At 31.8% G+C, this 27,086-nt stretch overlaps 1 protein-coding gene across 4 annotated transcripts in view; it reads right to left on the bottom strand.

The window, feature by feature from the left end:
* LOC130892053 (E3 ubiquitin-protein ligase HECW2-like) overlaps positions 1–27,086 on the bottom strand; it is a 152,985-nt gene that overhangs the window by 39,888 nt on the left and 86,011 nt on the right. For 2 of the 4 annotated variants that reach the window (XM_057797264.1, XM_057797266.1), the window contains exons 5-11: positions 25,768–26,201; positions 24,455–24,693; positions 24,254–24,396; positions 22,793–23,064; positions 22,278–22,463; positions 22,068–22,163; positions 21,482–21,732 (exon numbers count right to left, since the gene is read on the bottom strand). In XM_057797264.1, coding sequence (XP_057653247.1) covers positions 21,482–21,732; positions 22,068–22,163; positions 22,278–22,463; positions 22,793–23,064; positions 24,254–24,396; positions 24,455–24,693; positions 25,768–26,201 — 1,621 coding nt within the window. The remainder of the gene's footprint in view (positions 1–21,481; positions 21,733–22,067; positions 22,164–22,277; positions 22,464–22,792; positions 23,065–24,253; positions 24,397–24,454; positions 24,694–25,767; positions 26,202–27,086) is intronic. The other 2 variants (XM_057797265.1, XM_057797267.1) reach the window with 1 other exon arrangement.

Consider the following 27,086-nt stretch of genomic DNA (forward strand, 5'->3'; position numbering starts at 1 on the left):
TTAATTTTTTGGGAGATTCAGATATGGTATTACTTCTTTTCATTTATGGAACGGTAAATGCTTAAGCGTGAAATATTTTGGTTTTTAAAAATCCGTACTGCCAGTTTTAGAGATCTGTCTAACCAAATGATAAATGCTTCTTCTTACATCCAATGTAGAAGACATTTTAATGCATAAACAGAGCTTCAAGACGGGGACTATATGGAGGTAAAAGTAGTCAAAGTGTTTACTTTTAAACATTATGAAACATTTACAATTCTACAAATGCCACACGAAGCCGTAAGCATTAACTGTTGGTGGAATTTTGTGGGGATATCATATTAAATGCGAAATCGATCATCGATACGACCTTAAGGGTTTAGTTTATTCAGGTAGATAATTCACCTATTCGCCTTTACCGTTAGGTTCTATTTATCTGTAAACGTTAGAAAACTTGAAAATTAGAAAAAATCCTCAGGAACCACCTGTCGATTCTGTTAACGTTTTTATCGATTAAAACAGAAAAAAATTAATTGCATGGAACATGAAAAAATATAAGCTATCAAAAATTGGTTTCAATAATTTGAAACTTCTATACAACGTCTGCCACATGAATTCTCGAAATTTTCACTTTTTCTTTTTACATGAAATAATCACTAGGATTAATATGAGAACTTTTATACGAGAGCTGCTACTTAAGTTTTGAGACAAATAACAACAAATATTTATAATTGGAAATGATTTTAGTTTAGTTTAGTTTTTCAAAATATTCTCCATTTAGATCAACACACATGTGTATGAATCAATTTTTTCCATTCCTATTGATGTACTTCCAAAACATTTGAAAGCTTCAACCACTTCCTCAGGTGTAGAAAAACGTTGATTTCGTTATTTATTTTTGAAAATTGTGTTCAGCGACTAAGCTCATTTCTGATGGAATGTATATGTCAACAAGCAAAATTGCCGCATCTGGAGTGAAGACTAATCGGAAGCATTGCAAGAACTACCAATGCATCCTGAAAAAGTCACTGTTTGGTGTGGATTATGGACCGTTGGTATTATCGGGCCGTATTTCTTCAAAAGCGACGACAGCTAGAACGTTACTGTGAATGGCGAGCGCTGCCGTGTGATGATTGACGATTTTTTTCGTTCAAAATGGAAGAATTCAAGAAGACAGTGCCACCTGCCAAACAATGGCCAAATGAAGCGCCGCCTTCGATTAATAGTTCACCTTACGTTTGGGGCCCGTCAATTAGCCGCCTAGATCGTGTCATTTAACGCATTTGGAATATTTCTTGTGGGGCCATGTTAAGGCTAATGTCCACTGGGATAAACCAGCAACCATTGACGTACTGGAATCAAATATTGAAGCATTTATTAATGAAATACCGGCTGATTTGTTGGAGAAAGTATACCAAAATTGAACCTTGCGCATGGGCTATCTAAAGCGGAGCCGCGGTCAACATTTCCATAAAATCATCTTCAAACATTAAACATACTGATCGTTCTATCGAAGATTTCATCTATTTTTTCAAATTTACCTTTTATAAAAACACTGATTACAATGTCAATATCAACAAGAATAGAAAGATTAGAAACGTGAGGCTCTTAGAGTACGAAAATTTATTATTTCAAAAGAGCGCGTTCATAAGATAATGAAGAATTACGCGGATGCCATTGCGGCAACAAGTCATTGATGAATTTCAAATTTCAACCAGGTATTTTATGTGTGTTTGTTACTTCGTAACGTGTATATAAAAAATATTATAACTTAACCTGCTCGAAAATCACCTATGACGAGTTTAATGTTCAAACAATTTAACATCCCTGTCATTACACGAGCCAGAGAGCTCGATATTATTCACTGTTGAATGAAATTTAACAGTAGAGTTGTTCTGAATACAGGTGACAAAGGGCAATCACAAAAGGGAGTGCGACTTCGCTTATACGAGTACATATAAATGAATCTCTCCAGTTAGGTCAACGACCTTAATCGCCAACACTATTATATAGTAAATTAAGAATCTAATAAATAGTGCTACCACGTGGAGTAATTGATGATGATACTCTCATTTTAACTAGCTCGGATTATCAGTTCATAGTTTCAGTCTTTATTGGATTTTTTTCTCTCTATTTGTTGCTTCAAAAAAAAATATCGATACAGATGGTTGAATTTATGATGCGGCCCTAATAAATCAAATTTAATTGTAAAGCTAGTTAAAGTGGATTGTAGATGTTAGGACTATTTCAGGTGAAACGCTTAATGTATAGTTAGTATGGATGCTATTGATTCACCTATTGCATCTGAAGGAAGGATTACCGAGTAAAATGAGTCATCTAGAGTAACAAAATGATTAATGGCTGTTTTCTTCATAAAATTTAAACATTTTCCGGCAGATAAATATGCGATATTTGTTATATGTTATCGGATCGTCAGCGTTGCAGGTTTTCTGCGGTTTTCCTGTAATTTGGTGAACCGGTTCACCAGCAAAATGGCCGACGATAGGGATAATGCAACAACAGCTGTACACACCCGCCCGCCCTCTATTTAAATTTTTCAAAAAAAAAAACAAAAACACTCACTCACTGCTTACTAGAGCTCTCTTTTCATTCTGTTCCGGCCAATGTTCGATCGCTTTTCCTCTTATCAGCTAGAACAGCAGAACCCCGCGCAACCACAGCCCTGCAGAGGAGCAACTCCTATATCATGGCAACTCCAACAACCCTTCCTCCTATAAAAAATTCTCCTTATCCTTGATTTCATGATTTGATTTCAAGTTTTTAAGTGGAATTTTCTAGATGCCAAAAGACAACGTTAACAAAGAGGACTGCACTATCAAAGCCAAATACCTGGAAGTAATCTTAGATCCTAAGACGCTACATCACATTGTCGACTAACTGGTAAATGAGGAGGACAAGTTGGAGGATTAATCGGAAGATCCAAAATGGAATTATAGGCCTTTATTTATTAAATTGTACAAACCTACAGCGTGAAGATATATTGTCCAAAACCAGTGTTAGACTCTCCAAACCCACCAAAACATTAATTTGAGTCAAGTAGAGAAAGCACTTTGGTACATCAGCACCCAAAGTAGGAAATTCCAAGAGCCGAGATCTTTTGCGAGCGTCTGATCGCAGAGTTCACATGTTGTTTTTAAGTACAGTCCACTACTTTAGTTCGTATCGTAGTTGTTGGTTCATAATTGAAGTGAAGGTTACTACAAGCCTTTCTGGTTCTACACTTCTTCTTTATATCTGTGTCCGCTTTTGCTATATGTGCAGAGACTAACCTCAAAAGTTCGCTAAAGACATCCAGTACTACTTGTAAAAACTTGTCAGGATGCCTCCGATGTTTTACGAAGGTTATATACAAAATTCCTAAGCTCAACCGATTCGTATAATTTATGTGTACCCACTAATGCCTTCTTTTATGTTTTTTTTTTCAGCATGCCCAATAATGTGGACAACAACACACCCAACTTGGACCGAATCCATAGCAAATCTGAGGCATTTTGTCGATAGTGACCATTCACTTGCGCGTGTAGAATAAGCAAAATTTTCACCATATAGAAGAAACCAACTCAACCACGGACAGATGTAAAGACCCCAAAAAGAATACAAGGAAAGTAGGAAAAGCATCTTCTGATCCATAGACGATTAGCAGAATCTCAAGTATTTAATAAGTATATCCACTATTTAAGATCGTTTTTAGTCGTAATAAGTAAAACAATTTGTTGCTTCTATGGAGTTAGGATGTTAACACAGAAGAATAAAATAGTAACAAGCATGATGACAATATCGAATGAGGAATGGATATACATCTTTGCATCTTCGAGGCACCAAAGGGAAGAAATTTGATAAAACAATAGACATCAAAATGCATAAGGTGGAGTACGACAAATTCTTTAAGAAAATTTTTGAATTATGAGTTCACGGTACTTTTTTACATATTTATATTATATCAAAATTAGAAATCAACTGACTGAGATTGGTAAAAAGTATAAACGATAAAAAAATTCAATCATTGCTTTTTATAATTCAACGATTTAAATTTTTTTCATGTATTACAATAATTTAAAGATGTATCCGTAAGTATCAGAAATTTATCCATCCTTTGGCAACCCCACATAACATTAAAAAAAAGTGTTTTCTTGATTAATTTTACCAATGCAAAGTAAATATCAGTTTTAAATCTGAAATATTTGTGAGACACTAAATGTGATCCCAAAATAGTACCACTACATTTATAGAAATATATTTGGTCCGCGTGTATCTTCAACTATACAGATAGAAGTCTGCATATACGACGAGTTATCAAAAATAGAACTCGTTTCATAAAAAGTATGTCATGACGTGCTATATATGATTCTAGAAGTCATAAGAGATTCTTATGATTCCAAAATAACTGCGTTCGTTTTGTTTTTTAGTCTACGTTAGTGTTAAATACAATATATTGGATGGTTTATTTGAACGAATAACAATATAAGAAAAAACGAATATTCATTAGAAGATGATAGTAAAATATTTTATTACGAAATTCCTGATAACTGAATCAAGAAATCCTTCGAAATGGGGCATTCTTATCTGCATAGTCAATAAGATGATAAGTAACTAACCGTTTTGTTGGTAGGAACGAAATTATAAATATGGCGAACACAATATTTTAACTAAAATAAATAAAATTATTCTTAAAAGAATTTGAAATTACCTACACCTGTAAGAAATTACCAAATTTCTTTGTTATAACTGTAAAATTCCTAACATTAGGAAGTTACTTTAGAAGGTATGATATAACCTCAATTAGGGTATTATGGGCGAGGTTTGCGAAGAGGTTGCACAATAATCAAAGTTATATAACTAATATACAAAACGAGAAAGTCGCGCGTGCCGATTCTCTAGGAGCAGCGTAGCTCCGCCGAGATCTAGGCGTTCGAGATCTGCTACTTCGCTGTCTCTATAAAGAATGAACTTCTATTCGATTCAAAATATCACGACTGGGTCCTTGTAAGTACGTTGGTTTTTTCTAAAACGTGTACCAAGTATATCGGATAAGATTAAATTAATTGCATGTTATTAAGACATTAAGGAGGTTATAAAAGAAAGGTGCCTTGGGCTTCCCGAAAGAAGGTGACTTGGAATTCCCGGGATCGAAGGATTATTCTTTTATTGAGGAAGTTATCCTGGGAAATTTGTACTTGAATTACGAAGCTTATTCATATCTATTTAATTACTAAGAGTGAATCCAAAAAATGTGAATTATGCAAGAGAGAATTGACTGTTAAATAGTTAATAACCTACTGCTGTAAATTTCAAAAATCAAACCAAAACAATCTTAATAAGAATCTAAAAGAAGTAGTTGGCAAAAATTAATATCCAGATTATTTTTAAACGACATACCAACAAAACTATGAATCATTTATAATGTCGCTGATTTTCCCAGAGGTAGGGGGCCTTGAAACTCTCATAACAATTATTTTCATTATAGTCAGTCATACATATACATATCGACAAATATATACTACAACAAACGGCCTATTTTAAAATTATTTTGAGACTAGTACCGGTTAGAATTTTCCAAAAATCCATTTTTTACATTTTTCGTATTTTCTTACTTTCAAAAATATCTCATTTTCAATTTCATAGCGAAATTCGAAATAATAAGAAACTTATAATAGTTCGAGCGCGCATGCGTTTTTAGTGCTCCACAAGCAGTTTGGAGCGATCGACAGCTACTCCTTAAACTTGTTCGAAATCGCATTTTTCAATCTTTGCAACCAATCGACAGGAAAAAAAGTGAAAAAAAACTTTATTCCACATTTTTTTCAACAGCCGCCATTTTGTTTGTTTTTAAATTTTTGTTTCAATGATGATAAATTACGTTATAAGCTACCTTCCTCTTTGAAAAGCTTTTTGAATTTTTTTTTTTTCATATCTACCAAATTCGAGATTATCCCAGCACAGTGAAAGGCAGTCTCAACTTTAGCGCCCTCTATAATATGATGTTGAAGATGTTTTATAAACCATCATAATAGATAAAACAAGAAAAAAATATGAATGTTTCTGATTTTAGGACTGATAAAGACTGAAAATTAGTCGAAACGTCAAATTTTTATCAATCTTTCAAATATTATTAAAAAAAAAAAACTAATTTTAAAACAGACCTCAAATCAAAAACATTTAGATGCATTAATATATCAAAAGGTCTAGTAATAGGAAATTGAAAAAATATTATTTATGCGTCATTTTTTACCCTTATAACCGGTACTATTCAAACAAGCGAATCAAGAGCTAAAATATCTAAAACTTTGCATTAAAAAAAGAGTTAGTAGCGATAGGATGAATTATAACAAAAACTCTAATTCTACGATAAAGTAATAAATTTATTTTAAATTAAAATATTTTCCGTGATGAAGTTGCACATTTGATCTGTCACTGACCGTTATCTAATATAGTGCACGTCTTTTGAAACGAAAATAACCGTCTCTTGATACAAAAAGTCGAGACTCCGGATACTAAGTTCACTAACAGCTGATATCATTGAATTTAATCGTTAAACGACATAGAAAAAACGTTGCTATAATTCAGTGACCTGATTATGTTAGTCAAAAGATTATGTGCATTTACAGTGCTGGAGATATGACGAGGGCCCGAAGGATAAATTTGTATTGGAAAAAATTTATCGAACATTGCAATTGCAATATTAACTAAATTACATCACATCTACCGGTATAAATTCAATATAACAACGCCATAAATTATAAAAAACTGCTACACTGAGTTTCTACTACAATTTTTGAGTATTCTACTCATTGGATTCGAAATTAAGCGGCGAATTTATTAGGTTATGATGAGAATAATTTTTTTTTGTTAAAGTCATAAATTTTCATTAGATTTATCACAAGATATATATTAATCTTTTAAGCTAATTCAATCGACATCAATGGCTTTGTTTGATACAAAAAATTTCTTTCAACCTGAGCTATTGTTACTAATAATATTAATGGCAACGATCTGAAATTTTTACAACTTATGTGATGAAGCAAGTACTGCTTTTTTAGTACCAAGTAACAGTTACCAAGTCAATTTTTAAAATTTTTTACTCAATCGTAACTATATAAACAGAGTAATTGCAATATGCTCAGACAGCAGAGCTACCATACAAGCCATAATGGCCGAAATGGCTTGTGCTGAAATATAAGAAAGTCCTACAAGGATTCCACTAATGGACCTAGAAACAATTCTTAATGTAGTCAAAAGTACTAATATTAAACCTCTCAATGGTTTGTTTGCAAGACATGTTCCGCGGAAATGGATAGAGACACGTGGCATGAGAAAAGCTAATGCCGTTGGAAATATTTTAGGTAGGATAAGGAAAATTTTTTATAGGAGGAAGGTTTGTTGATGTTGGCCCTGATATAAGATTTGCTCCTCTTCAGGGCTGGGGCTGTAAAGGATTTCTCTTATCAAACAACTACTTCACCCAATAGATGCGAAATACGATTGGCGACTGGACTTTTAAACAGACACGGTCATCTAAGACGCCATCTCCACACTATTGGTATCACGGATGACTATGAGTACCGTTGGTCTATGGATGAAAAATAAGCTGCAGGCCACGTCATCTATGAGTGCCTAATACTTACACGGATGCGGTTCAAATACAAGGACAAGACTTATAGATTGCTTTTATACGTCATAAAGGTTCAAGACAAAGCGCCTGATCGACTTTCAAAGGACATCGCCTTTAGTAATTGATACGATAGTCCTATCGGACGGCTAGAAGTCTTAATTTATGCTATCGTGAAATTTATTTTGAAACATTTTTAAGTTTAACACATTTATTTCAATTATACGATGATTTGTTGATTAAATGAGGTTAAAAAGGCTTAAAGCTAGCATTTCACGTTTGCAGATTTCATGTTTATTATTATATTATTATTTCATTATAGTCACCTAATGAGTTTGATTATTCCATTCGCTTAGTGAAGTAAAGACAGAAAATGTTTGTATTTTCATGTTTTTATTCTCAATTTTCAGGTTCACAAACGATAATTAGTCCAACTAAAGACATATGGGTGATTCCGTTCTAACTGTGATATTCAATGTCCTGTATTGTTTTTTTGTACTAGTCATTAATTAATAATCAATTAATAAAAATTTTGTGTTAATTGAATAATTCTTAAGATATTTAAACATTATTTTTATACAATATAACTTGCCACTTAAAGAAAACTTATACTACATCACTTGAATGTCAGTACCGTGTCATGTCCATTCCTAGAATTTACCGATAAATTATTAATTTTTTTTGTCGTAACAAATGATTTAAACTAATTACCTTATAAATTCTAATGTTTATGATCAAACTGAGGAAAATTGATGCACTTGTTGTTTAATATCTTAAGTTACCATGTCAGTACCGTGTCATGTCCATTCCTAGAATTTACCGATAAATTATTAATTTTTTTTGTCGTAACAAATGATTTAAACTAATTACCTTATAAATTCTAATGTTTATGATCAAACTGAGGAAAATTGATGCACTTGTTGTTTAATATCTTAAGTTACCATGTCAGTACCGTGGATAAATGAGTCAGTACCGTGGAACTCAAAATCCGACATTTGTGTCTTGCTCGTGATACTTTGAAGTTGTAGTAAATTCCTCTTAGAGTTTTATTTTTACAGTAAAATAGATGAATAATATGCATAAAAAAGTTAGAAAAGTTAAATTTTAAAATCTTGAAATTTTGAATACAAAAAATCACAGTTAGAACGGAATCACCCATATATGTAATATAAGTTACGACCTTACAATGTATCAACACGTTAATTATTTTTACTTCAAAGTTATTAGTTTTTTATTAAAAAAAGAAGGTAAAATTTTGTGCTAACCTTGAGATCTGAATGCATCGATTGTTTCCATATGTAGATTATTTAAAAGGCGTAAATTGGTTCATTCGGAACGTATAATTTCCATTGAAACACATTAAAAAGATCCAGGTGAGAAAATTGAGTTTAAAAAACTAATCGTGTGTGTTCTATACAGATTATTTCAAGTTTGCATATTTGGAAAATTGTTATTAAAAGGAGTCTTTATATGATATCAAGCAATAATAAGAAAAAAAATCATTAGGATTTTTTTATAAAATAAATAGAATAGAAAAAATAGGAACGAAACGAAACCAGAACTAGGAAAAGTGACAATAGTAACAAAAAAAAGGCAGATGACAAACCACGTTACTGCTTTATTGCATATCGAATTACGAATTTCTTCAATAAGCTGACGTTTTAACGTGGACATACCGGACACCAGATTTAAACCCATTGAACATTTGTGGGTATTATACTGTACAGTTTGGCAAATACAAGAGTGAATGTCGAGAAATGTACGAGTGGCACGAAGTTAAAATGAAAAAGTATACGGATGACAAAAAGGATAATATGCGCTTGGTGATTTAGTACGGTAAATAATCAAAGTACTGAATTGTGTACCCTTATCTCGGTATCCAGTAAAATCAATGAAAATAGGTCAGTATCTAACAGGCACAATAGAACTGACAATAGTAGTCAAGTATACCTGCTTGAGAGACCGTACTAATCCCTACTACCGTCATCTAGTAACGCGCATTGACGAGTGTTTCTATTTCACATTCCTGTATTTGACAAAGAGAACAATTTGCACCATCCTATACAGACTGTGCTAATTAATTAATAAAGTAACGTTGTAACAAATGTTGTAATTAAATGTAGACCCATCATATTATCTTCCAGGTGTAATATTCCTAATATTCACTGAGTATATTCAAAATCGGCACAAGAGAGAATTATTAGAGTTTGTTCTCAAAAAAGTAATAATGGGATGTTAACCTATGTAGCTCAGTAAACAACATGATACATTGTACGTGTACAAGTTCTCAAAACTGAAGACAATTTCGACAATCCTTTTGAACGAGCTAATTAAACAACGATTCTTAGGAATTTTCTCGACACCACTTTATATAAATAATCTTAAGTTAAGTAAATTTTGTTTTAGAAAATCTCCAACCAACTGAAATGATTAATAAAATTATTATTTTTCATTTTAAAAAAACGCTGTAACTGTTCATTAACACCATGTCAGGTATTTTTATTTGCGAGGACATCGATAGAATCTGCCGACTCATAAACCATTTTTTTCAAGCCCCATTTTGTTTTATTATAATTTTAATACGAACAATAAGAACGGTAGTTTACTCACAAAAACATCATAACAGAAATTATGAAACGATCTAACAATTAAAATTATTAAATACAGGGTGGTGATAGAAACTTTTACAGTTAGATTAAAGCCACTACCGAAAGTGTTAGTGGCCACAGAGAAGCATATTTTCTTTTGTTTTTATGGTGTTTTATGGAGTAAGCAGACGCCTTGGAATCGGACAAAAGGGATGATTTGTTGCGTTAAGAGGGCAGGCGGAATTTTTTTTTCAAATTGTTACATTTAGCGGTAGTAGTATTTGATTTCTTAATCTCAAGCAAACAGATACCGTCATAGTCCCAAAATATTGTAGCTTTTCGTGACCTTTGCTTTTCTGACACGGGCTTTCCTTTCCAATACCACTCCATGGAATCTCTTTTGGATGTGTCAAGTTTTTTGAGACTTGTCACTGACGCGTGTTAAATATTTTTGCGAACGCACCCGATTTACTACATGAACCGCTTCAAATAACCAAAGTGTCGGAAATCTTATATACTTTTTGCAGGAACAAATGATAGAGATAACACCTATTATGAATTTTTCGAATGTAAGTTTATGCTAAAATCATTGTTAATACTAAGTGATGATACATTTGTTGTGGAAACATCCAAACTCGTTTTGTGTTCGGGTTGGTAGCCCTTGAAAAGTTAGTGACAAATATAGAGATGAAACTAATAAAAAAGTGTTAATGACTGTGTGAAAGTCACTTTATATAGATCAGTAGGTACAAAGTTATTGAGCCGTTCTCAAGTTTGTCAAATTCATCAATTATCTCGCACACCTCGTAATCACATGTAATTCTAAAGAAAATATTGACAGTAACGCTTTGATAACTCATCAGGTTTTAACAAAAAAATAACGGTATATAGAAAAAAATCGTTCATCTAACTATATCAATACTAACTGGAAAAATAAACATATAAATCGAAAAGAATATGTGAAAAAATTGATAAACTATTTACAAAATAACAAAAATTGCAAATCACGTTCCAATTATTTGAGATTGAGTGAGACGCTCAAACTCAGTACATATTTCGTACTTGAATAATAGACAAAACACCTACTGCATACCAACGAGTACCCAAGTGTAAAATATTCCGTGATATCTTGTAACGTTTGATACATAATTCGTTTCTACCAAGACGGAATTCTGGAATTCTTTATTTACTTGAGTGGGTTTTCGTTATAGGTCGAGAAAATGAAAGCGGAAATTGTCTCGGAAACAAATGTATAACGATATACATTTTCTAATAACTATTACTTAAAAAAAAACGCTTAATATAATACTTTTAATATTCATCGAAACAGTAGAATGTACAGGGTATTAACTTTTATGCGATAAACGATATAGGACTTCTCGAACACAATACTGGAACCTCAAATCGACATCGTACATAAAAAATTTCACATTCTACAAAACGTATTTTGACAAACAAAACCTCGCCCATTTTAGCTAGAACTAAACGGTGATTCGTTCAGTGAATAATGGAGCGAAATGATTTGATCTTCATTGATAGGACTCGTATTTTCTTCTGACTGGATACACCCACAACCAGCAACTGCCTGACTTCGATAAGGCGGAAAGTTTAAGATATTACCAGAATTGTTAATTTCTACTCCATAATTTGCTTGTGATGAATACCAAAAATAAGATGCAAAATCTATGAAATAATGAAATAGAAAACATGAAAATCGAAGGGAATTCCAATGAAACTAAATTTGTAAACAACAGGATAAACATATTCGTCCACTGATATAGATAGTGAAACCTGCCCTGTTTCATTATTTTAATGGAAGCTAAAGTTTGGCGGATTCGCTGAATAATTTTTGTATACATTTACTTTTATTTGTAATGTGTTTACATTACGTTGTCGCCGTTTCAATAGGTAAAATTTCTACGAAGGACTTTTTGTTTCTTCACGGCAAATTAGAGATTTCCAGGAAAGAGATGATTGTATATAAATAATAGATGAATAGTTTAGTGATGGTTTACACCATCGTTTAAAAACTGTTTCAATAAGTAGGAAGAACATTTTAATAGAAACGAAATAAAAAGGAAACGAGAGGAAAAAGCGATATAAGAAAGAATGAATCAACTAGTTTAAACTACAGACTATACTAAGACATACATATATAAGTATGGAAGTGAAAATAATAACAGGCAAGTGAGAATAAGTGGGAACTGGACATTCGGGGATTCAGAAACAAAAATGAAGCCAAGATAAACACGGAGGAGATGGCACACCTAAGAAGAATAGTAGAAAAACCAATCGAAATAAATATGGAAATGGACAAATGAGAACACAAAGAAAACTAGAACTAATAATAAGAAAAAAAAAAGAGACCAGTTGAAATGGTATGGACGCTTTTACAAAATGGAAGCATAAAGAAAAGTAATGATAGCAGGTGTTAGTATCGACAGGTAAACCGAGAAGAAAGTGGACAGACCAAATAAGGGAGATAGAAGATTAGTGAGGTGAAATTTCAGATTAAATAAAAAGATCGTTAAAAGAGGAGGAATGGAAACATTGGATATAGAAGGAAACAAATTCCTGATCCGGCAAATGAAAAGGTAGACGGAGAATAAAAGAAAAAGATTAATTGATTGTAAAGAGCTATTCGCTACACTTGTCAGCTTATCCAACAAAAATCTATCAACTTCGACAAAAGACCGTCTAATAACTTTTATTGCCCAAAATGTATACCAATACAACTGTATGCTAAGTAGAGTCTCCACTAAAAAGAAGCTTGTATCATAATGTGTATTTTTTTATCATCCCTTGTATATCCGAACCACTGTTACTACATTATGATATTCATTACGTAGTTTCCCTCGTTTCCTTATAATGGAAGTACTACTACATAAAAAAAATTATTTAGTAGACCTCCCAATCGATTGAAAAGTCCTTTGTTACATTAGGGTTATCGGATTGAAAATGCCGCGTTTATCAATCAAACGCATAAGGTCATTCAACTACACAATTAAATTAAAACAAGTAATTTCCTCAATAAAAAATTGTTATTTATTATAATGCACATATTCACTGATTAATTTCAAACTATATAAAGTTTTTTCTTTGCGGTTGTTTTTCCGTATAATACTTTCGTTCTCTTTTAAATTGGTTTAATTTATACTTCAAGTTTATTACACGCCCTTTTTATTTAAGTACGAATCATTTGAATGTTTCATTTTTCAATTAACCGGGATATGTGTGAATCAGCGCGTAAACATAGGATTTTATTCATTCAGGGACTTCCTGGACATTGATTAGGAGAGTTAATTAATTACCGTATTGTCGATGAAAATCGAGTTTATTTATTATAATAAAGCAAATACGTACTAATAAAAGTTATTGAACAGGATACAGGGTGTTTTTATGGGTCAATACAAACTTTCCAGATATTTAAATATACTTAACTTAGTACTTAGTAGTGTTGCAGGTTTTCTGAGATTTTCCTGTAACTCGTTCACGGAAATCGGAAATAAAATAGCCGCAACTGTACCCGCCCAAACTTACAATGAAAACTGAGTCTAATATAACCCCAAAATTAGTTTAGTAGGTCGAGTTATTTGCTTGGTCGGACATACCCCAAAATCACTAGAATATCAGCCCTACAGAGGAAATTTTTCTCTTATCAGGTCTAAACTTGAAATATCCCTCACCTTACCTACCCCATTCATAAACAACCCAACCAAACCCAACAAACTTCACTACGAAGTTTTATGGGTTTTGTTATTTTTGCATATCTTAAGAAAGGAATATGACGAATTAAATGGAAATGGAAATGCCTAAATCGATGTTCCTGAAAGATTTGCATCGATCGAACAAATACATTGTTTCCATTCTAAAAATATATTTCGAACAAACCGTTTATTCCTGTCGTAGATTTCATATTTCATTATCCGTACATCCCCACGTGAAAAACCAATTATTAACTCCACCTCGTTCATATATTTCATGCAATTTTTCAGTTCATGCAAATATATTGCATTTAATTTAGCTCGTCAACTGTCATATGCTCCCCATGGGAACGGTTTCCGCGTAAAATACTAAACGCACATGTCGTTATTAAACCGTAAAAGGATCTACGTATCCGGATATTATTTCCTGTTTAGCCTAAACAAGTACACGCCAACGTATAAACTACAAATTTTTGTCTCTATTATACTTTTTAAAAAAGACAAAAACCTTATGAAAAGTTATTTGAATATTTTTACATGTTTATGATGTTTGATTCCGGGAAAAACGGGGATGAACAGGATAACAAATGACGCCATTATAAGAAAGTTCAAGTAAAAATGTTTAAACTGGTACGGACACAATGGAAAGCCTAAAATGTGACATAGGAAAATAAGGTAAGGAAGACCCAAGATAACTTGGTCAAAACAATTAGCGCAGGAAAGAGAAAGAAAGGAAAAACACATATTAAATTCCAAATGAATGAAGTAGCAAAAGAGTGGACAAATGGATCAAAAAACTCTAAGAACATTGTAAAAATATAGGCATTTGTAAATACGAAACGTTGGTTTGGAAATGTCCCCATCAAACATGTATCAATATTTTCGGTTTTTCATTCGTAAAGTGATCAAAAATTAATTCGAAAAATAGGTACAAGTGTAAAGGAAATACCATAGTTTTATATTGTTGAAAGTATTTATAATTGTACGTGTTTGTATCGTAGTTCGGAGAGCGCATGATTTCTTAATGTGTGGAAGAGCTCAAGCGCGCGAATCTTACCACAAAGAATCAGTTCTATTCAAGATATTCTGTTCAACAGACGTAATTTACGTAATTTTTGTTATTTTTTGTTATATTTCATACAATAATTAAGTCTGTAATTAGGCAGAATTCTATTCAATATTATTTTTTATGAAAAATGTCTAAGGTTTTACTGGAAGATCTAAAATTCCAAGTGATAGTACAAAAAATGTTCCAGAATAATTTATATGTGGATAAGTGCAGAGAGATACATCATCAGAAGATATATCTGATGCTTTTACTAAGTTAGCTCGTATCAGCACATTGTTAGCACTCACTATAGCAAAGCTTCAAGTTTTTGAAATTATTGTAGGTCTACTTGAGACATACATACTAATTCATTCTCACACTGTTCTCACAGACAAATACGTATTTTGCTAACATTTAAATCTAGATTACCGGGATTTGGGATATAGATTTGGACATTGGGCAATTCAAGGCAAAAGAACGCACGATTACACCATAAAAGTAGCAAAACTTCATGGTGACTATAGTGTTGAACATGTTTGTCGTCCAGAGGGTATATTAGTGATGCGCAGGACATGGTTCCGGATTGCCCTATAGAAATATATCCACAATAAAAATTGATTTTCGTTATCAATGATGTAAGGTACTCGTTGTCAAATTTTTTCAAACAATAAACAGGTATACCAAAAGGTAATGATCTGAATCCACTGCTTTATCTTCTAGGTACTTTTGATAAGTGTACAAAATACAATAGCCACATTTGAAGAGGCACAATTCTGAACAATAAACTAGTGTACCACAAGACAGCCAAATGTGTACTGAGAAATCGAAAAAAGGACCGAAATGAAATAATCCAGGAAGAATTAAATATATTGGACTAACCACACTAGTGAAATGCTGATAACAGGAACGTTGTCAAATTGATGTTGAAAAATATGTAAAAATGCGAAAACAACTAAACCTTCAAGCTATATATAATTATCCATTTCAAAATTATTTATAGATGCCGAATAAAATTTGTAAATTACCATTGCAAAAAAACAAATTCTGAATTTGAATTACATTAAAACGTAAACCGTGTTATCTTCTTCGATGTACCGGTATTCATTATGTAACATTAACAAAAATGCATAAGAAAATAAAACCGTTAATACTGAGTCCAACGGCTTGAATCATATCTATTTAATTACTCACTAATTACCTATATACAAGGACGTACTGACATGCAAATTCATACACCCATATAGTTATATAAATATATGAAAAACTAGGCGACTAATTTTAACTTTTGGCTCAAGCACATCAATTTTGAAAATCTCTAGGGTGAAAAGGAAAAAAAAACTGTAACACACCCAAGCAGAATAATTTTAAAAAATATATGGCAACCAGAAAATTTTTGTTAGAAAAGAGAATAACTAAAAAAGACACGAAACAGCGCCAACATTTCACAGTGGAGGTTTGTCGAATAATTTTTTCCATTCCATCTGGTTTGAGCGCATCATCCGCTTCTTCAGGCGTTGAAAAACGTTGATCCTCCAATTTATTTTTGATCTTAGCGAATAACAAAAAATCATTGGGTGCCAAACAAGAACGATATGACGGATGACCCATCAATTCGATGTTTTGACTGTTCGAAAACGTTTTTGTTGGAACTGATGTGTGAGATTTGGCATTGTCGTGGTGGAGAATAATTCAACAGCCAAATGTTCATGCAATATTGACTTATGCTCCATTTTGCCTCAATCTCACGATATGCCACATGAGGATCTTGCGATATTTTGGGCGACCTTTACGAAATATTACACCGAAGTGCGACCACGATTGAATTCATAAAATTCAAATAGCACTCGTATGACAACACGTTCTGAGTATGACCACCATTTAAAATGCCGAACTTTATGACTGCAATGTCAGATTTGACATATTCACATCAGTATTGCCAAACATTATATTTAGGATTAAATGCAAAAGTGTACTAAATGTTAAAATTTATAAATATGGTTCTAATACGGTAAGTGGCCGGTCAAAAATGCTAATATCAAGATCATGGACTATGGCAAAGTAACTTGCTACACGGCGCTTTTGATTTGGGAATTTTTGGCTGCTCAAAGTTTTCTTCTCTACATCTACATCCACTTCATCAGATTAAACACCACGCACTAAAATGAAAATGATTTGACACCATTCCTGCTACTGAAAAGGTAACAATAAGCATATAAAAAGATCTTCAGGAAGTAGCTTTCAAGAAATTCTTCCAGTTATGGATTCAATGTTGAAATAAACATATTGCTAGACAATGGCAGTACTTTGAAGGAGATTGAATCAAATTTTATGAAACATTTTTACGAAGTTAAGACTGTTTATATTACTATTTATATAAGGAAAAAAATTATTTGGGAGCTAAAAGCATTTTTTTCCAAACATTTGTCTTCATAGTTTCTTGTTTTAATTATGTAGAATCAAAGAAAAACAGATGAGGTATAGAATTTCATTTTATTGCAAATATGTTCAAGGTATTCAAAAGATTTTTAATATCCACATTTTTTACGCCAGAGGTCATGTCAGAATTGTTAAAATACAGAATTGGTGGGCATGCAATAACCTTTTTTATTCTAGATTTACATTTAAAAATGCAAGTTTATATTTTGCATGATGACTTTTTGCATGTTTTGCTTGTCATTCTGGCATTTAATAAATTGTTTTGTCGGGCAATATTACACCTTTTTACATAATGTTATTTATTATAAATAAATAGCTTAGATAATAACAATGGATAGTGTAGAAAAAAGACCAAAAAAACTAGTTTAACTTTATGTTGCAATCTTATAATCGTGTACGTGATTCAATTAAACTGAAACACGGGATTGTCTGTTTATTATTTCATACTCTTCGTATTCCGTAAATATATTTTAATATAGAATATTATTGACTGAGTATTTATAACAAAATGACCAGTAGCCGAAGGTCAAAGTTGACATTGAAAAGTTGTAATTTTAGGTTATAATTGAAGTTGTGGATAATGTGAGTTTTTATCATTAAATATTGTTTGTGTGGTGTACAGAAATTGTCAAAAATGTCGTTTTTCAATGCATTTTGAACTAATTTTTCATGTAAGACAGAAAAAAACAATGTAATCAACAATGTAGTCACGTTGTTTTCAACTACTTGTGTCTAACGCTCAAGTAGATATTTATTTTTCTATTGTAAAATTTTTTATGCAATCGAATTCAGTCAAGTCGTAATTCTTTATTACTGAAATATTTTTCAAGAAGGAAATTTTGTGAGGGATGAAGCAAATGATTATGGAGTAGTATCTGGAAAATACGCAGGTTGTGGGACAACTCTCGTAAAGAGTTACTTTTAAGCTCGGTCTAATCTGTTCAATTGTGTATTATTCATATCAACTTGTGATGGTTTGGTGAGTTGGTAAGAGTTTATAATGGAGAGTTGCTCTAAAATTCCACCAAACACACAACATCACCTTTTTCAGTTAAAAGGCAGGCTTTGGAGCAGGATGGGACGTTTTGGTTTTGTATAACCACTGCGACTTCCCTTCAAATCTTTCATTTTTGGTATAAAATGAGATAATAGCGAACTGCAGATTCTGACTCTAGTTGGTGAGACTCACTTTCCAAAGTTTTTTAATTTACAAAGTAAGCCCATATTTCAAATAATTTTCTTCTAATTTAAACTAATCTAATCCAATTTAAATAAATATTAACAAACGCAAACAAATATTAATAAATTAGGGGATGAAGGGAATGAAAATTCAGAATAATAATTATGTTTTATTTACTTGAAAGGTTAAACTTTGATGACGCGGAAAACTTAATTTAAAAATCTAAGCTTAAGCATATTTATAACTAAGAAATAACAAACTAATATTAACTTGATCCCAATTAAAAAAAAAAACGACTCAAAAATTAAAACTGTTTTGACCCTTGGAATATATCGAAACAATTATTTTGGCCCGAAGTCTGGAGATCCTTGAATTAGAGGAATAAATAAATATTTTCAGGAAGTTTTCAGTTAGTAAGTTATTTTCGAAATATTTGTTACGAAAATCTCTAAAAACTCTAGTAGAATCAATAGTGAACAAGAAAAATTTAATTTTTAATTAAATTTAAAAGAATGAAAATAGTCTTTCATGTATTTAGACACAGGTATTCCAATTTTAACAGCATATATTCATAACCATCGACATCAAACCAGATTATTATGAACTGTACTTAATGAAGGTTTGATGAGTTTCACACGGAGTTAGTTTTCCACATAATAGTAATGTTTTAGGTTACTAGAACCAGACATTTTTAACTATACGTATGGGTCGAAATAATCTTAAACTATAACTTTCAATGTTTTCCAAAATCTATAACGTACATATCTCTAGTTTCAAAGAACAACATTACAGATAGAACCAGCTATTTTGGATCCCTAATAAAGATGAACTTAGCCATAGTAGAAGATAATCGCTCCCATATAGATTGATGTTTTTTTACTTCATTTGAATCTTTTTCATATTTCGTACTCATCGGTTTAACAAGACTGTTACATCATAAAAATAACAAATTACACACTTGAATTGGTTATAGATACAAGTAAAATCCTAAAATGTAAATTCATGCTGCCATACCTCTTCTAAAACAAAACTTTATATGGAAGCGGTTGTTCTGATTATTATTCATAAAAACGATTGCGAAAATAAGAACAAATTTATTATGGTGTACGTCACTTTTTAACGGTTTACTCTCTATAACAAATAAATTATATTTATTCGAGTGCATTGAAATGAAAAATATTCAAACATGATGCGAGAAGTCGATTATATAATTCAAAGATTTTCATAATTTACCAGGGGATACAATTAAAATTGAAAAAAAAAATGTATAACTACAATAATTTGAAAAAATATACAGGATTGATGAACTAGCATAAATGTATGATCAAAAAATCAGATTTTAACAGCAACACGAAATAAATCAAACAAAAGTAATAGATCATATCTTTGAAAGTTATTTATTTAAATGTATTACCATTTCTGAGATATCGTACTCCAAATCATACACTTTTTCAAGGTTAGGTTTTTAGCAGAAATACTTGACAATCTTTTATTAATAAGAACAAGAAGTAAATATTTTGAGCTTTGAAAACCGAAATTTTTACCATTTCCATCCCTACTCCACTTTTTCCATTTTGTATAAGGTACATTTTTATTTTATTGAGTACTACTGGTAAAATCATGAACCATAGTTAGAAATCTATTTTTTCCAATCTACAATCGTTAAGCTTCTTTATCTCTAGAACTCCTTATGCTCATTCGAGTGTCATAATATTGGGATTTCAATTTTATTCTCCTTTTATCCATTTTTTCCACTTTTTTGATCATTTGCTACTTCATTCATCTGCTGTATTGTTTTCTTTTGTCTTCCTATTTGTTGTAGCCAAGTTTACCTGGGTGTTCTTCTCCTTCTTTTCTTATATATTTTTGCTTCAGTCACTTTTCTTATTAGGCTTTATGGTGGTTCATTGAACTAGTCTAGAATCACCTAATTTCTTATCCTATCCATTCTCGTTTTTCCTATGTCTTTTGGTTCATTATCCAACTTGTGGCTCCATATATTAATGTGGATACTGTTATCGAGATTTTTATGTTTTCGCCTATTTCTTTTTATTCCAAAATTGTCTTATTTAGAGCCTAGTAAATTTAATCAGATATACTTAGTCTGTTCATTATCATATATATTTTTCTGTCTTCCGTGAAAATGAGTCCCGGGTATTAAAAAGTGGTAATTCTATCCAACATTTGTCCTCTTTTTATTAAATCTTCCCTATGTCCTTTTGCATTTCTTGATATTTACTTCCGTTCCGTCTTCATCCATATGTCTACTTGTTCTTCCATTTCATTAAATCTATCTGCTACTGTTACTATATCATCTGCATATACTAATCCATCTGATTTTACCTGTTCTAGGTTTCTGTGACGAATTATTGTCTCTAGTTTATAGTTCTTCATTTTCATTGTTTTTATTATCCTATCCATGACAAGTATAAATAGAAGAGCTGAAGGACTATATCCTTCTTTTACTCCCATCTTAATTCTAAACTCGTCGTTCATCTTCCGTCTGTTCCAACTTTCCTTCTATCTCTAATCTCTGTTTTTTTCAAGCGATTCCTATTTTTCTCAGACTTTTTAAACTAATAATAAAAAAGTGAGGTTTTAAATAAGAATTTCATTAAATTTTTTTTTGTTTCTTAATTCTTAAACCTTAAACCACCATAAAAAATATTATTCAAGATTTTTTTTTTCATAACTTGACAGAAAAACTTTGAAATATGTCATATTTATTAATCTATTTTAAAGTTAAATATTTCACAAACTATTCACTACAGTATAAATAGTATTAAAAATAACGAAGTAGTAAAAATTTAGAATGCTAAAAATGCCGTCGTTTGCGAACATTCCAACATTAACTTATTATAAAATTGTAAATAGAATATTGTCTATGCTATTTCAATAATTTTCATGAAAATTACTCACCTCAGCAATATCGTCAGGTGAATATCATGACTGAATCTGTCCAAAGCACTGGTACCATCCACTCTAACTGCATTAACCTTGTCTCTAAGAGAAGAAGAATTTCCAACGGGTGGATGTCGTTCTCTAAGGATATCAAAGATGTTTGGTTGTCTGAGAAAGGCAACTACCTTATCGTTGTATGCCACTGGAACTTCTGGAATATTATTAGTAACAGTTGTTGATGCTGTCGGACGAGGAGGAGGAGCAGGAGCCTGAAATAAGATTACATGAAAAATAAAAGTTGAATTAGATACATATGTATACAGGGCATATATGCAGAATGAATGCAAACAGAATTACCAAGAGAGCACAAATGGACGGAGAAGAAATTACAATTGCTTGGTTTGTTGCCCAGACTTATTCAAATTAAAAAACACGATTCAGTGGAAGAAGTGGGAAGATTTATAATAAAAAAAATGCATCTTCAAGAGGAAGTAATCGACTGTTAGGATTATTTAGAATGTATCCACCTTTAGTTCAGAATATTTATTGGTAGCGTTTCCATCCTTAGTTCTATATCATACAAAGGTACATTGACAATACTTACATGATCATCGACCATTCTTCTGGGCGCCAACAAGTCAAAAGGTAATCTAGGATCGATGTAAGTAGTTTTCTTGTTAGTATGATCAATAAAAAATTGCTATTAATCCAATGCGATTGTGAGCGGTAAGGAAAAAACAATTATAGTTAGAACAATAGTTTGAATATTGGGGAAGGAATTATTCATATTAAATCATTTAAACAAATTTTGTACCTTGGCGTTCCTATCCTTCCTTGTATCCCAACCGTTCGGAAGATCCTGATTGGAATCAGCAAATAAATTGACTAGACTGACCAATTCTTTATTGTGCTGATATTTTTCAAAAACATTGGGATCTCTTCTTATTTTCACTATCATATGTCTCAATGTTGGGTTCCTGTTATAGAGAGCCAGCGCCTCCTACAAAAAAAACAAGAACTAGAAGTTTCTAAAATAGTTTAAAAAATCCATTAGTTGAATAGATATAGACTAGTTATTATTTCGATTAACCTTCTTACAGGATGTTATAAATGATCATTTTGTTACCAAAATATCGTGAATTGAATATGTAGTTTTACAATCATTTAAAAATTTTTGAAAGCGATGGTTGAAGAAGAAGTAAATTGTTAGGTTATCGTGTCAAGATTATATTCTCCAAATACTAAAAAGATCAAAATAAAAAATTATGATTTACTTTGAACTGACAGATTAACCCGGAAAAATAAATTCGTATGTACGAAAAAACTAACCTGATTCATGTGTAAAACAGTAAAAAAATCCGGTCTTGTTAACAAGCGACAACCAGGAGGAGCTGTAGTTAAAATATCTCCGGTATCTAATCTATTAGAGCTTATTGTTCTTCTTATACTTTGATATCTCCTATCTAGTTGTCTTCGATGTTGTTCTGCGGCTGCTGGTGGAATTGAACTAGTACTCCCTCCAGGACGGGTCCAAGAAGTTGTACGGGTAGCATGATCGATGTAAAATACTCGACCGTGACTGTCCATTCGTGCTTCCCATGCTGTAACAAAAATTTAGGCATATTTGAACTCAAGTAACCTTCGAAAAAACTTATTTTGAACTATTGATCAAATTAAAACACTGATGAGCTTTTTTTAACAAATTTATATAAAAAAGATCTTTTATGCCCTTCATACCGCACCTTATCAACGTTTGATAAAATATATCTAATGAACCATTTTTGATTGTTAAAACAACAAGAAGACTAGTCACAGTTGCAACTTCCGCAGATGACACAGTCAGTGTTGCCTTTCACACTAATCCACTAGGAGCATCCTCAAATATGCTAGATAATCTCAAGAAAGTAGAAACATGGAAAATAAAACCAAATGAGACAAAATCCACCCATATGACATTTATATTACGCCGAGAGACATGTCCATCCGTCTTCCTAAATAACTAGCAGAGACAGATTACTAAATACCTAGGCATACATCTGATCAGAATATTGACTTGGAAAAAGTATACACCAAGAGAAAAAAACAAAACCGTATTAAAGTCTATATGGCATTCAGCTATGTGGTTCAACTAGTAACTCCATAGTAGCCGCTCCATTGTACGTTCCTAACAGAATGATAGAGAGGGACTTGAAAGTTTCCTGCATCAAAGAAAAATCAGTAAATAAAGCTATAAATATGAAGAAAGAATAAATGTGCCTCCAAACCTTTTTGTTAGTGAACTAGTGTTTCAAACCAACCGACGTACCTGAAATAGTAAGGTAACTAACGTGCATGTGACGAAGGAATATTCCATCATTAATTATTTTGTTATATCTGAAAGGTACTGAACACACTGTTAACACTACCACCACACCAACACTCACACACTCACACTCATATTTCAACAAATTTACATAAAATGTTGACAAATTATGAACCTAAACCTCCTCATGAATCATTCTATTATTGAAAGCCGCATGAAAATCCAGTAGTTTTTGAATTTATCTCAAATACACTAACAGAGACAATAAAGAATTTTGTTTTATAGTAGATATTGGTTGAATTAAAATGTAATTACAATTCTAAGCAATAAATTTTAAGCGGTATGTAGAAAAGAGCTTGTTTTTCCTAAGTATCCATTAAAATAGAATTTAAAAAAAAACAGAAGAAACAGCGAAGAATGAAAAACATTTTCCCAAATACAGTTTTATTAAGGACGAAAAAATTTTGTTGCATGAGTAAAATACTTACAGGGTGGTAAAGGTTCTTCATCCCCTTCCATTTTTGTTAAAATGAGAGCTCTGTGAGTTCTTTCTGGAATTGAAGGTAGCCTTGTGGTATTTATTCTCTGCAAAGGTAAAGGCATTCCACCACTAGCTTCACCATTGGCTTCCCTATATTGAATATTGAAATTTTATTAAAAATATTAATGAATTAACAACAAATCATTACCTAGTTTCTTCTCTGTCTAAACCCATAATAGGTTTCAATCTTATCATTAAAGTTTCCATATCAGGATCATCACCTGCTGTATTATCTCTACAATCTGTATCGCCATTTACATCATCAGGTGAATCGGTAGATTTGAGATTAGGAGGTCGGAGTTCTGGAGCTCTTAATTTTTTTGCATGATGCGTAGGCGTTGGTGGGCAGACTAATGGATCTGTACTGCAGGGAACTGTATGGGCCACCTAAACATTATAAAAATTCCCATCAATAACTATATTGCAAAAACAGGGGCAACCAAAATAGCTAGAAGATAGAAAGAAGAAAGAATTGATAGTTAGGACACTAAATGATAAAACTCACTAGAACTAGTATATTGAGAAATAGATAGATTTTTCAGAAAATCAGTAATATATAGTATGTACTGAGTAGTTGATCCAAAAAAAAAGATAATTTGGTGGCAAATCAATAGAGAAAAGATATACACATCACACAATTTGGTACGCCATAGTAGGTCAGAGTAGCATGAAGGAAATCCAAAGTTGAAAGGCTTGTCTGGCGTCACTGGGACTATGGAAACGTGTCTAACCTCGAATTATCACATGTCTTCTACGGTGATAAACAGATCAGCCCATAAGCCCATTCTCACTCTCAGAATATCTGGGAAAGGTGCAGGCAATGATAGAGTACGATATGTGAAAAGGAAAAGAAATTCACAATTCAAACTATCACAAAAAATACCACTCAAGTCTTTATAGGAGCTGGCGCTGGGGTATTTGAAATGGTATAATATTCATTTTCACTAAGCGTCTACCTGAGCGTCTCCCGAAAAGAAATATTCAGTATTGAAAGATGGGTGGAAGCTGATCTGGAAAGAAAATCTTAGAAACATGACAAAGGAATTTATTCTGATATTCATCAATTATCAGAATGCTGATTTTTCAAAAATGGACAAGAATAATAAAGTAGTCTTTAATCTGGGTTCCTAGCATGAAAGGAAGAAATAAGAAACCGCTTTTCTTCAGAATTTCTATACCTCTAAATCCAAAAGGCATTCGGAAATCAGAAAAACCAACATACATCTCCTAACTAATTTCATTACAGAGCACTGCCTCCTCAGAAAGTATCTAAAGAAATTATAGCAGAAATTAACGAATGTAAATTCCATGGAAAAGAGAAAGAAACTTGAAATCAACTAGTTTTAGAATGCTTCGCCATTGCAAGCATATGAAAAAAAATGCTTCAAAGAAAAAGCCAATAAGAGAGAAAATTTGTTCTTTTTGTTAAATTAAATTCTCAAAAATCTACTTTAAACTAACCCTTTGGAACGCTTTTAGTTGAGGTCTTATTAATTCTTTACATTCAGTTCTTGGTCTATGTAATGGTGTATGGAACACTTCATCATGTCCTGCTTCAACTTCCTGCAATAATCTAGATAATGGTTTGTGAGGTTTATTAACCAATTCAGTATTAGCATTTCCTTCTACAGCCTCTATTGATCCATTTAAGCATGTAGATCCGTTAGATCCAGATGTAGATCCGCTACTTTGAGTTGAAACTGAACTTTGACTATCTTTCTTTTCTATAGGTAAATGAGTATTGGGTGGACTAGATTCAATATCTCGGTTTTTGCTTAACACTGTACTAATGTAATTATCACAGCCGATAAGTTTTGTGCCGTTTTCTATTAAGCCTGCTTTTACTTTGAGGTTGGCATTGGATACTATATCTACTTCGAAGGTGGAAGTCGTACCTGGAAAAAAATATCAAAAATTTATAAATCTGAATTGCACGTAACTTGACTTTTGTCTATATCTGAATACAGTTCTGAATATTCTGAAATGTTGTGTTAATGTCTGAAAGGAAAAAAGTTATCAGATGAATTTGAAAAAAATGTCAAAAATTTATAAATCTGAATTTCATGTGATTCGACTTTTGCCTAAATCTGAATTCAATTCCAAATATTCTGAAATGTTCGGTTGATATCTGAAAGGAAAAAAGTTGTCAGATGAATTGGGAAAAAATATAAAAAATTTATAAATCTGAATTTTATGTAACTTGACTTTTGTCTATATCTGAATACAGTTCCGAATAAACTGAAATATTGGGTTAGTGTCTGAAAGGTCAGATGAATTTGGAAAAAATGTCAAAAATTTAAAAATCTTATTACTTTTGAATTGTATACTGTTAATATTGTGTTATACCACAATATTAACCGGTTAGTTATTTAGAAAATCACATATAAATAAAAAATTGAGGTATTTGGAAACTAAACTCAAATTTTCTTAAAGAAATATTCATTTGATTAATTTTCAAGTGAAATGCATAAACAATGATGAATTATTTTGTACAACGTAACATGCAAAATATGTGGTTTTTGAATTCTCCATAATCAACTTCAACAATAGTTTACGAAACATAAAAATTAGTTGTCAAGATGATTTATTTTCTTTATCATTATTTATATCCGTTCGGCAAATCCCAACAACATTTTATATAATATGAATTTTGTTATAAGATAATAATAAACATTACCAAGAATTTGAGAAAAAAATTTCAGTTGACATAAAACTTGTTTAGAAAATAAATGGAAGTACATTAATTAATTTCACATGATTTTGCAAAAAGTTATTAATTA

The sequence above is a fragment of the Diorhabda carinulata genome, chromosome 3 (genome assembly GCF_026250575.1).
Source record: "Diorhabda carinulata isolate Delta chromosome 3, icDioCari1.1, whole genome shotgun sequence".
Classification (NCBI taxonomy): Eukaryota; Metazoa; Arthropoda; class Insecta; order Coleoptera; family Chrysomelidae; genus Diorhabda; species Diorhabda carinulata.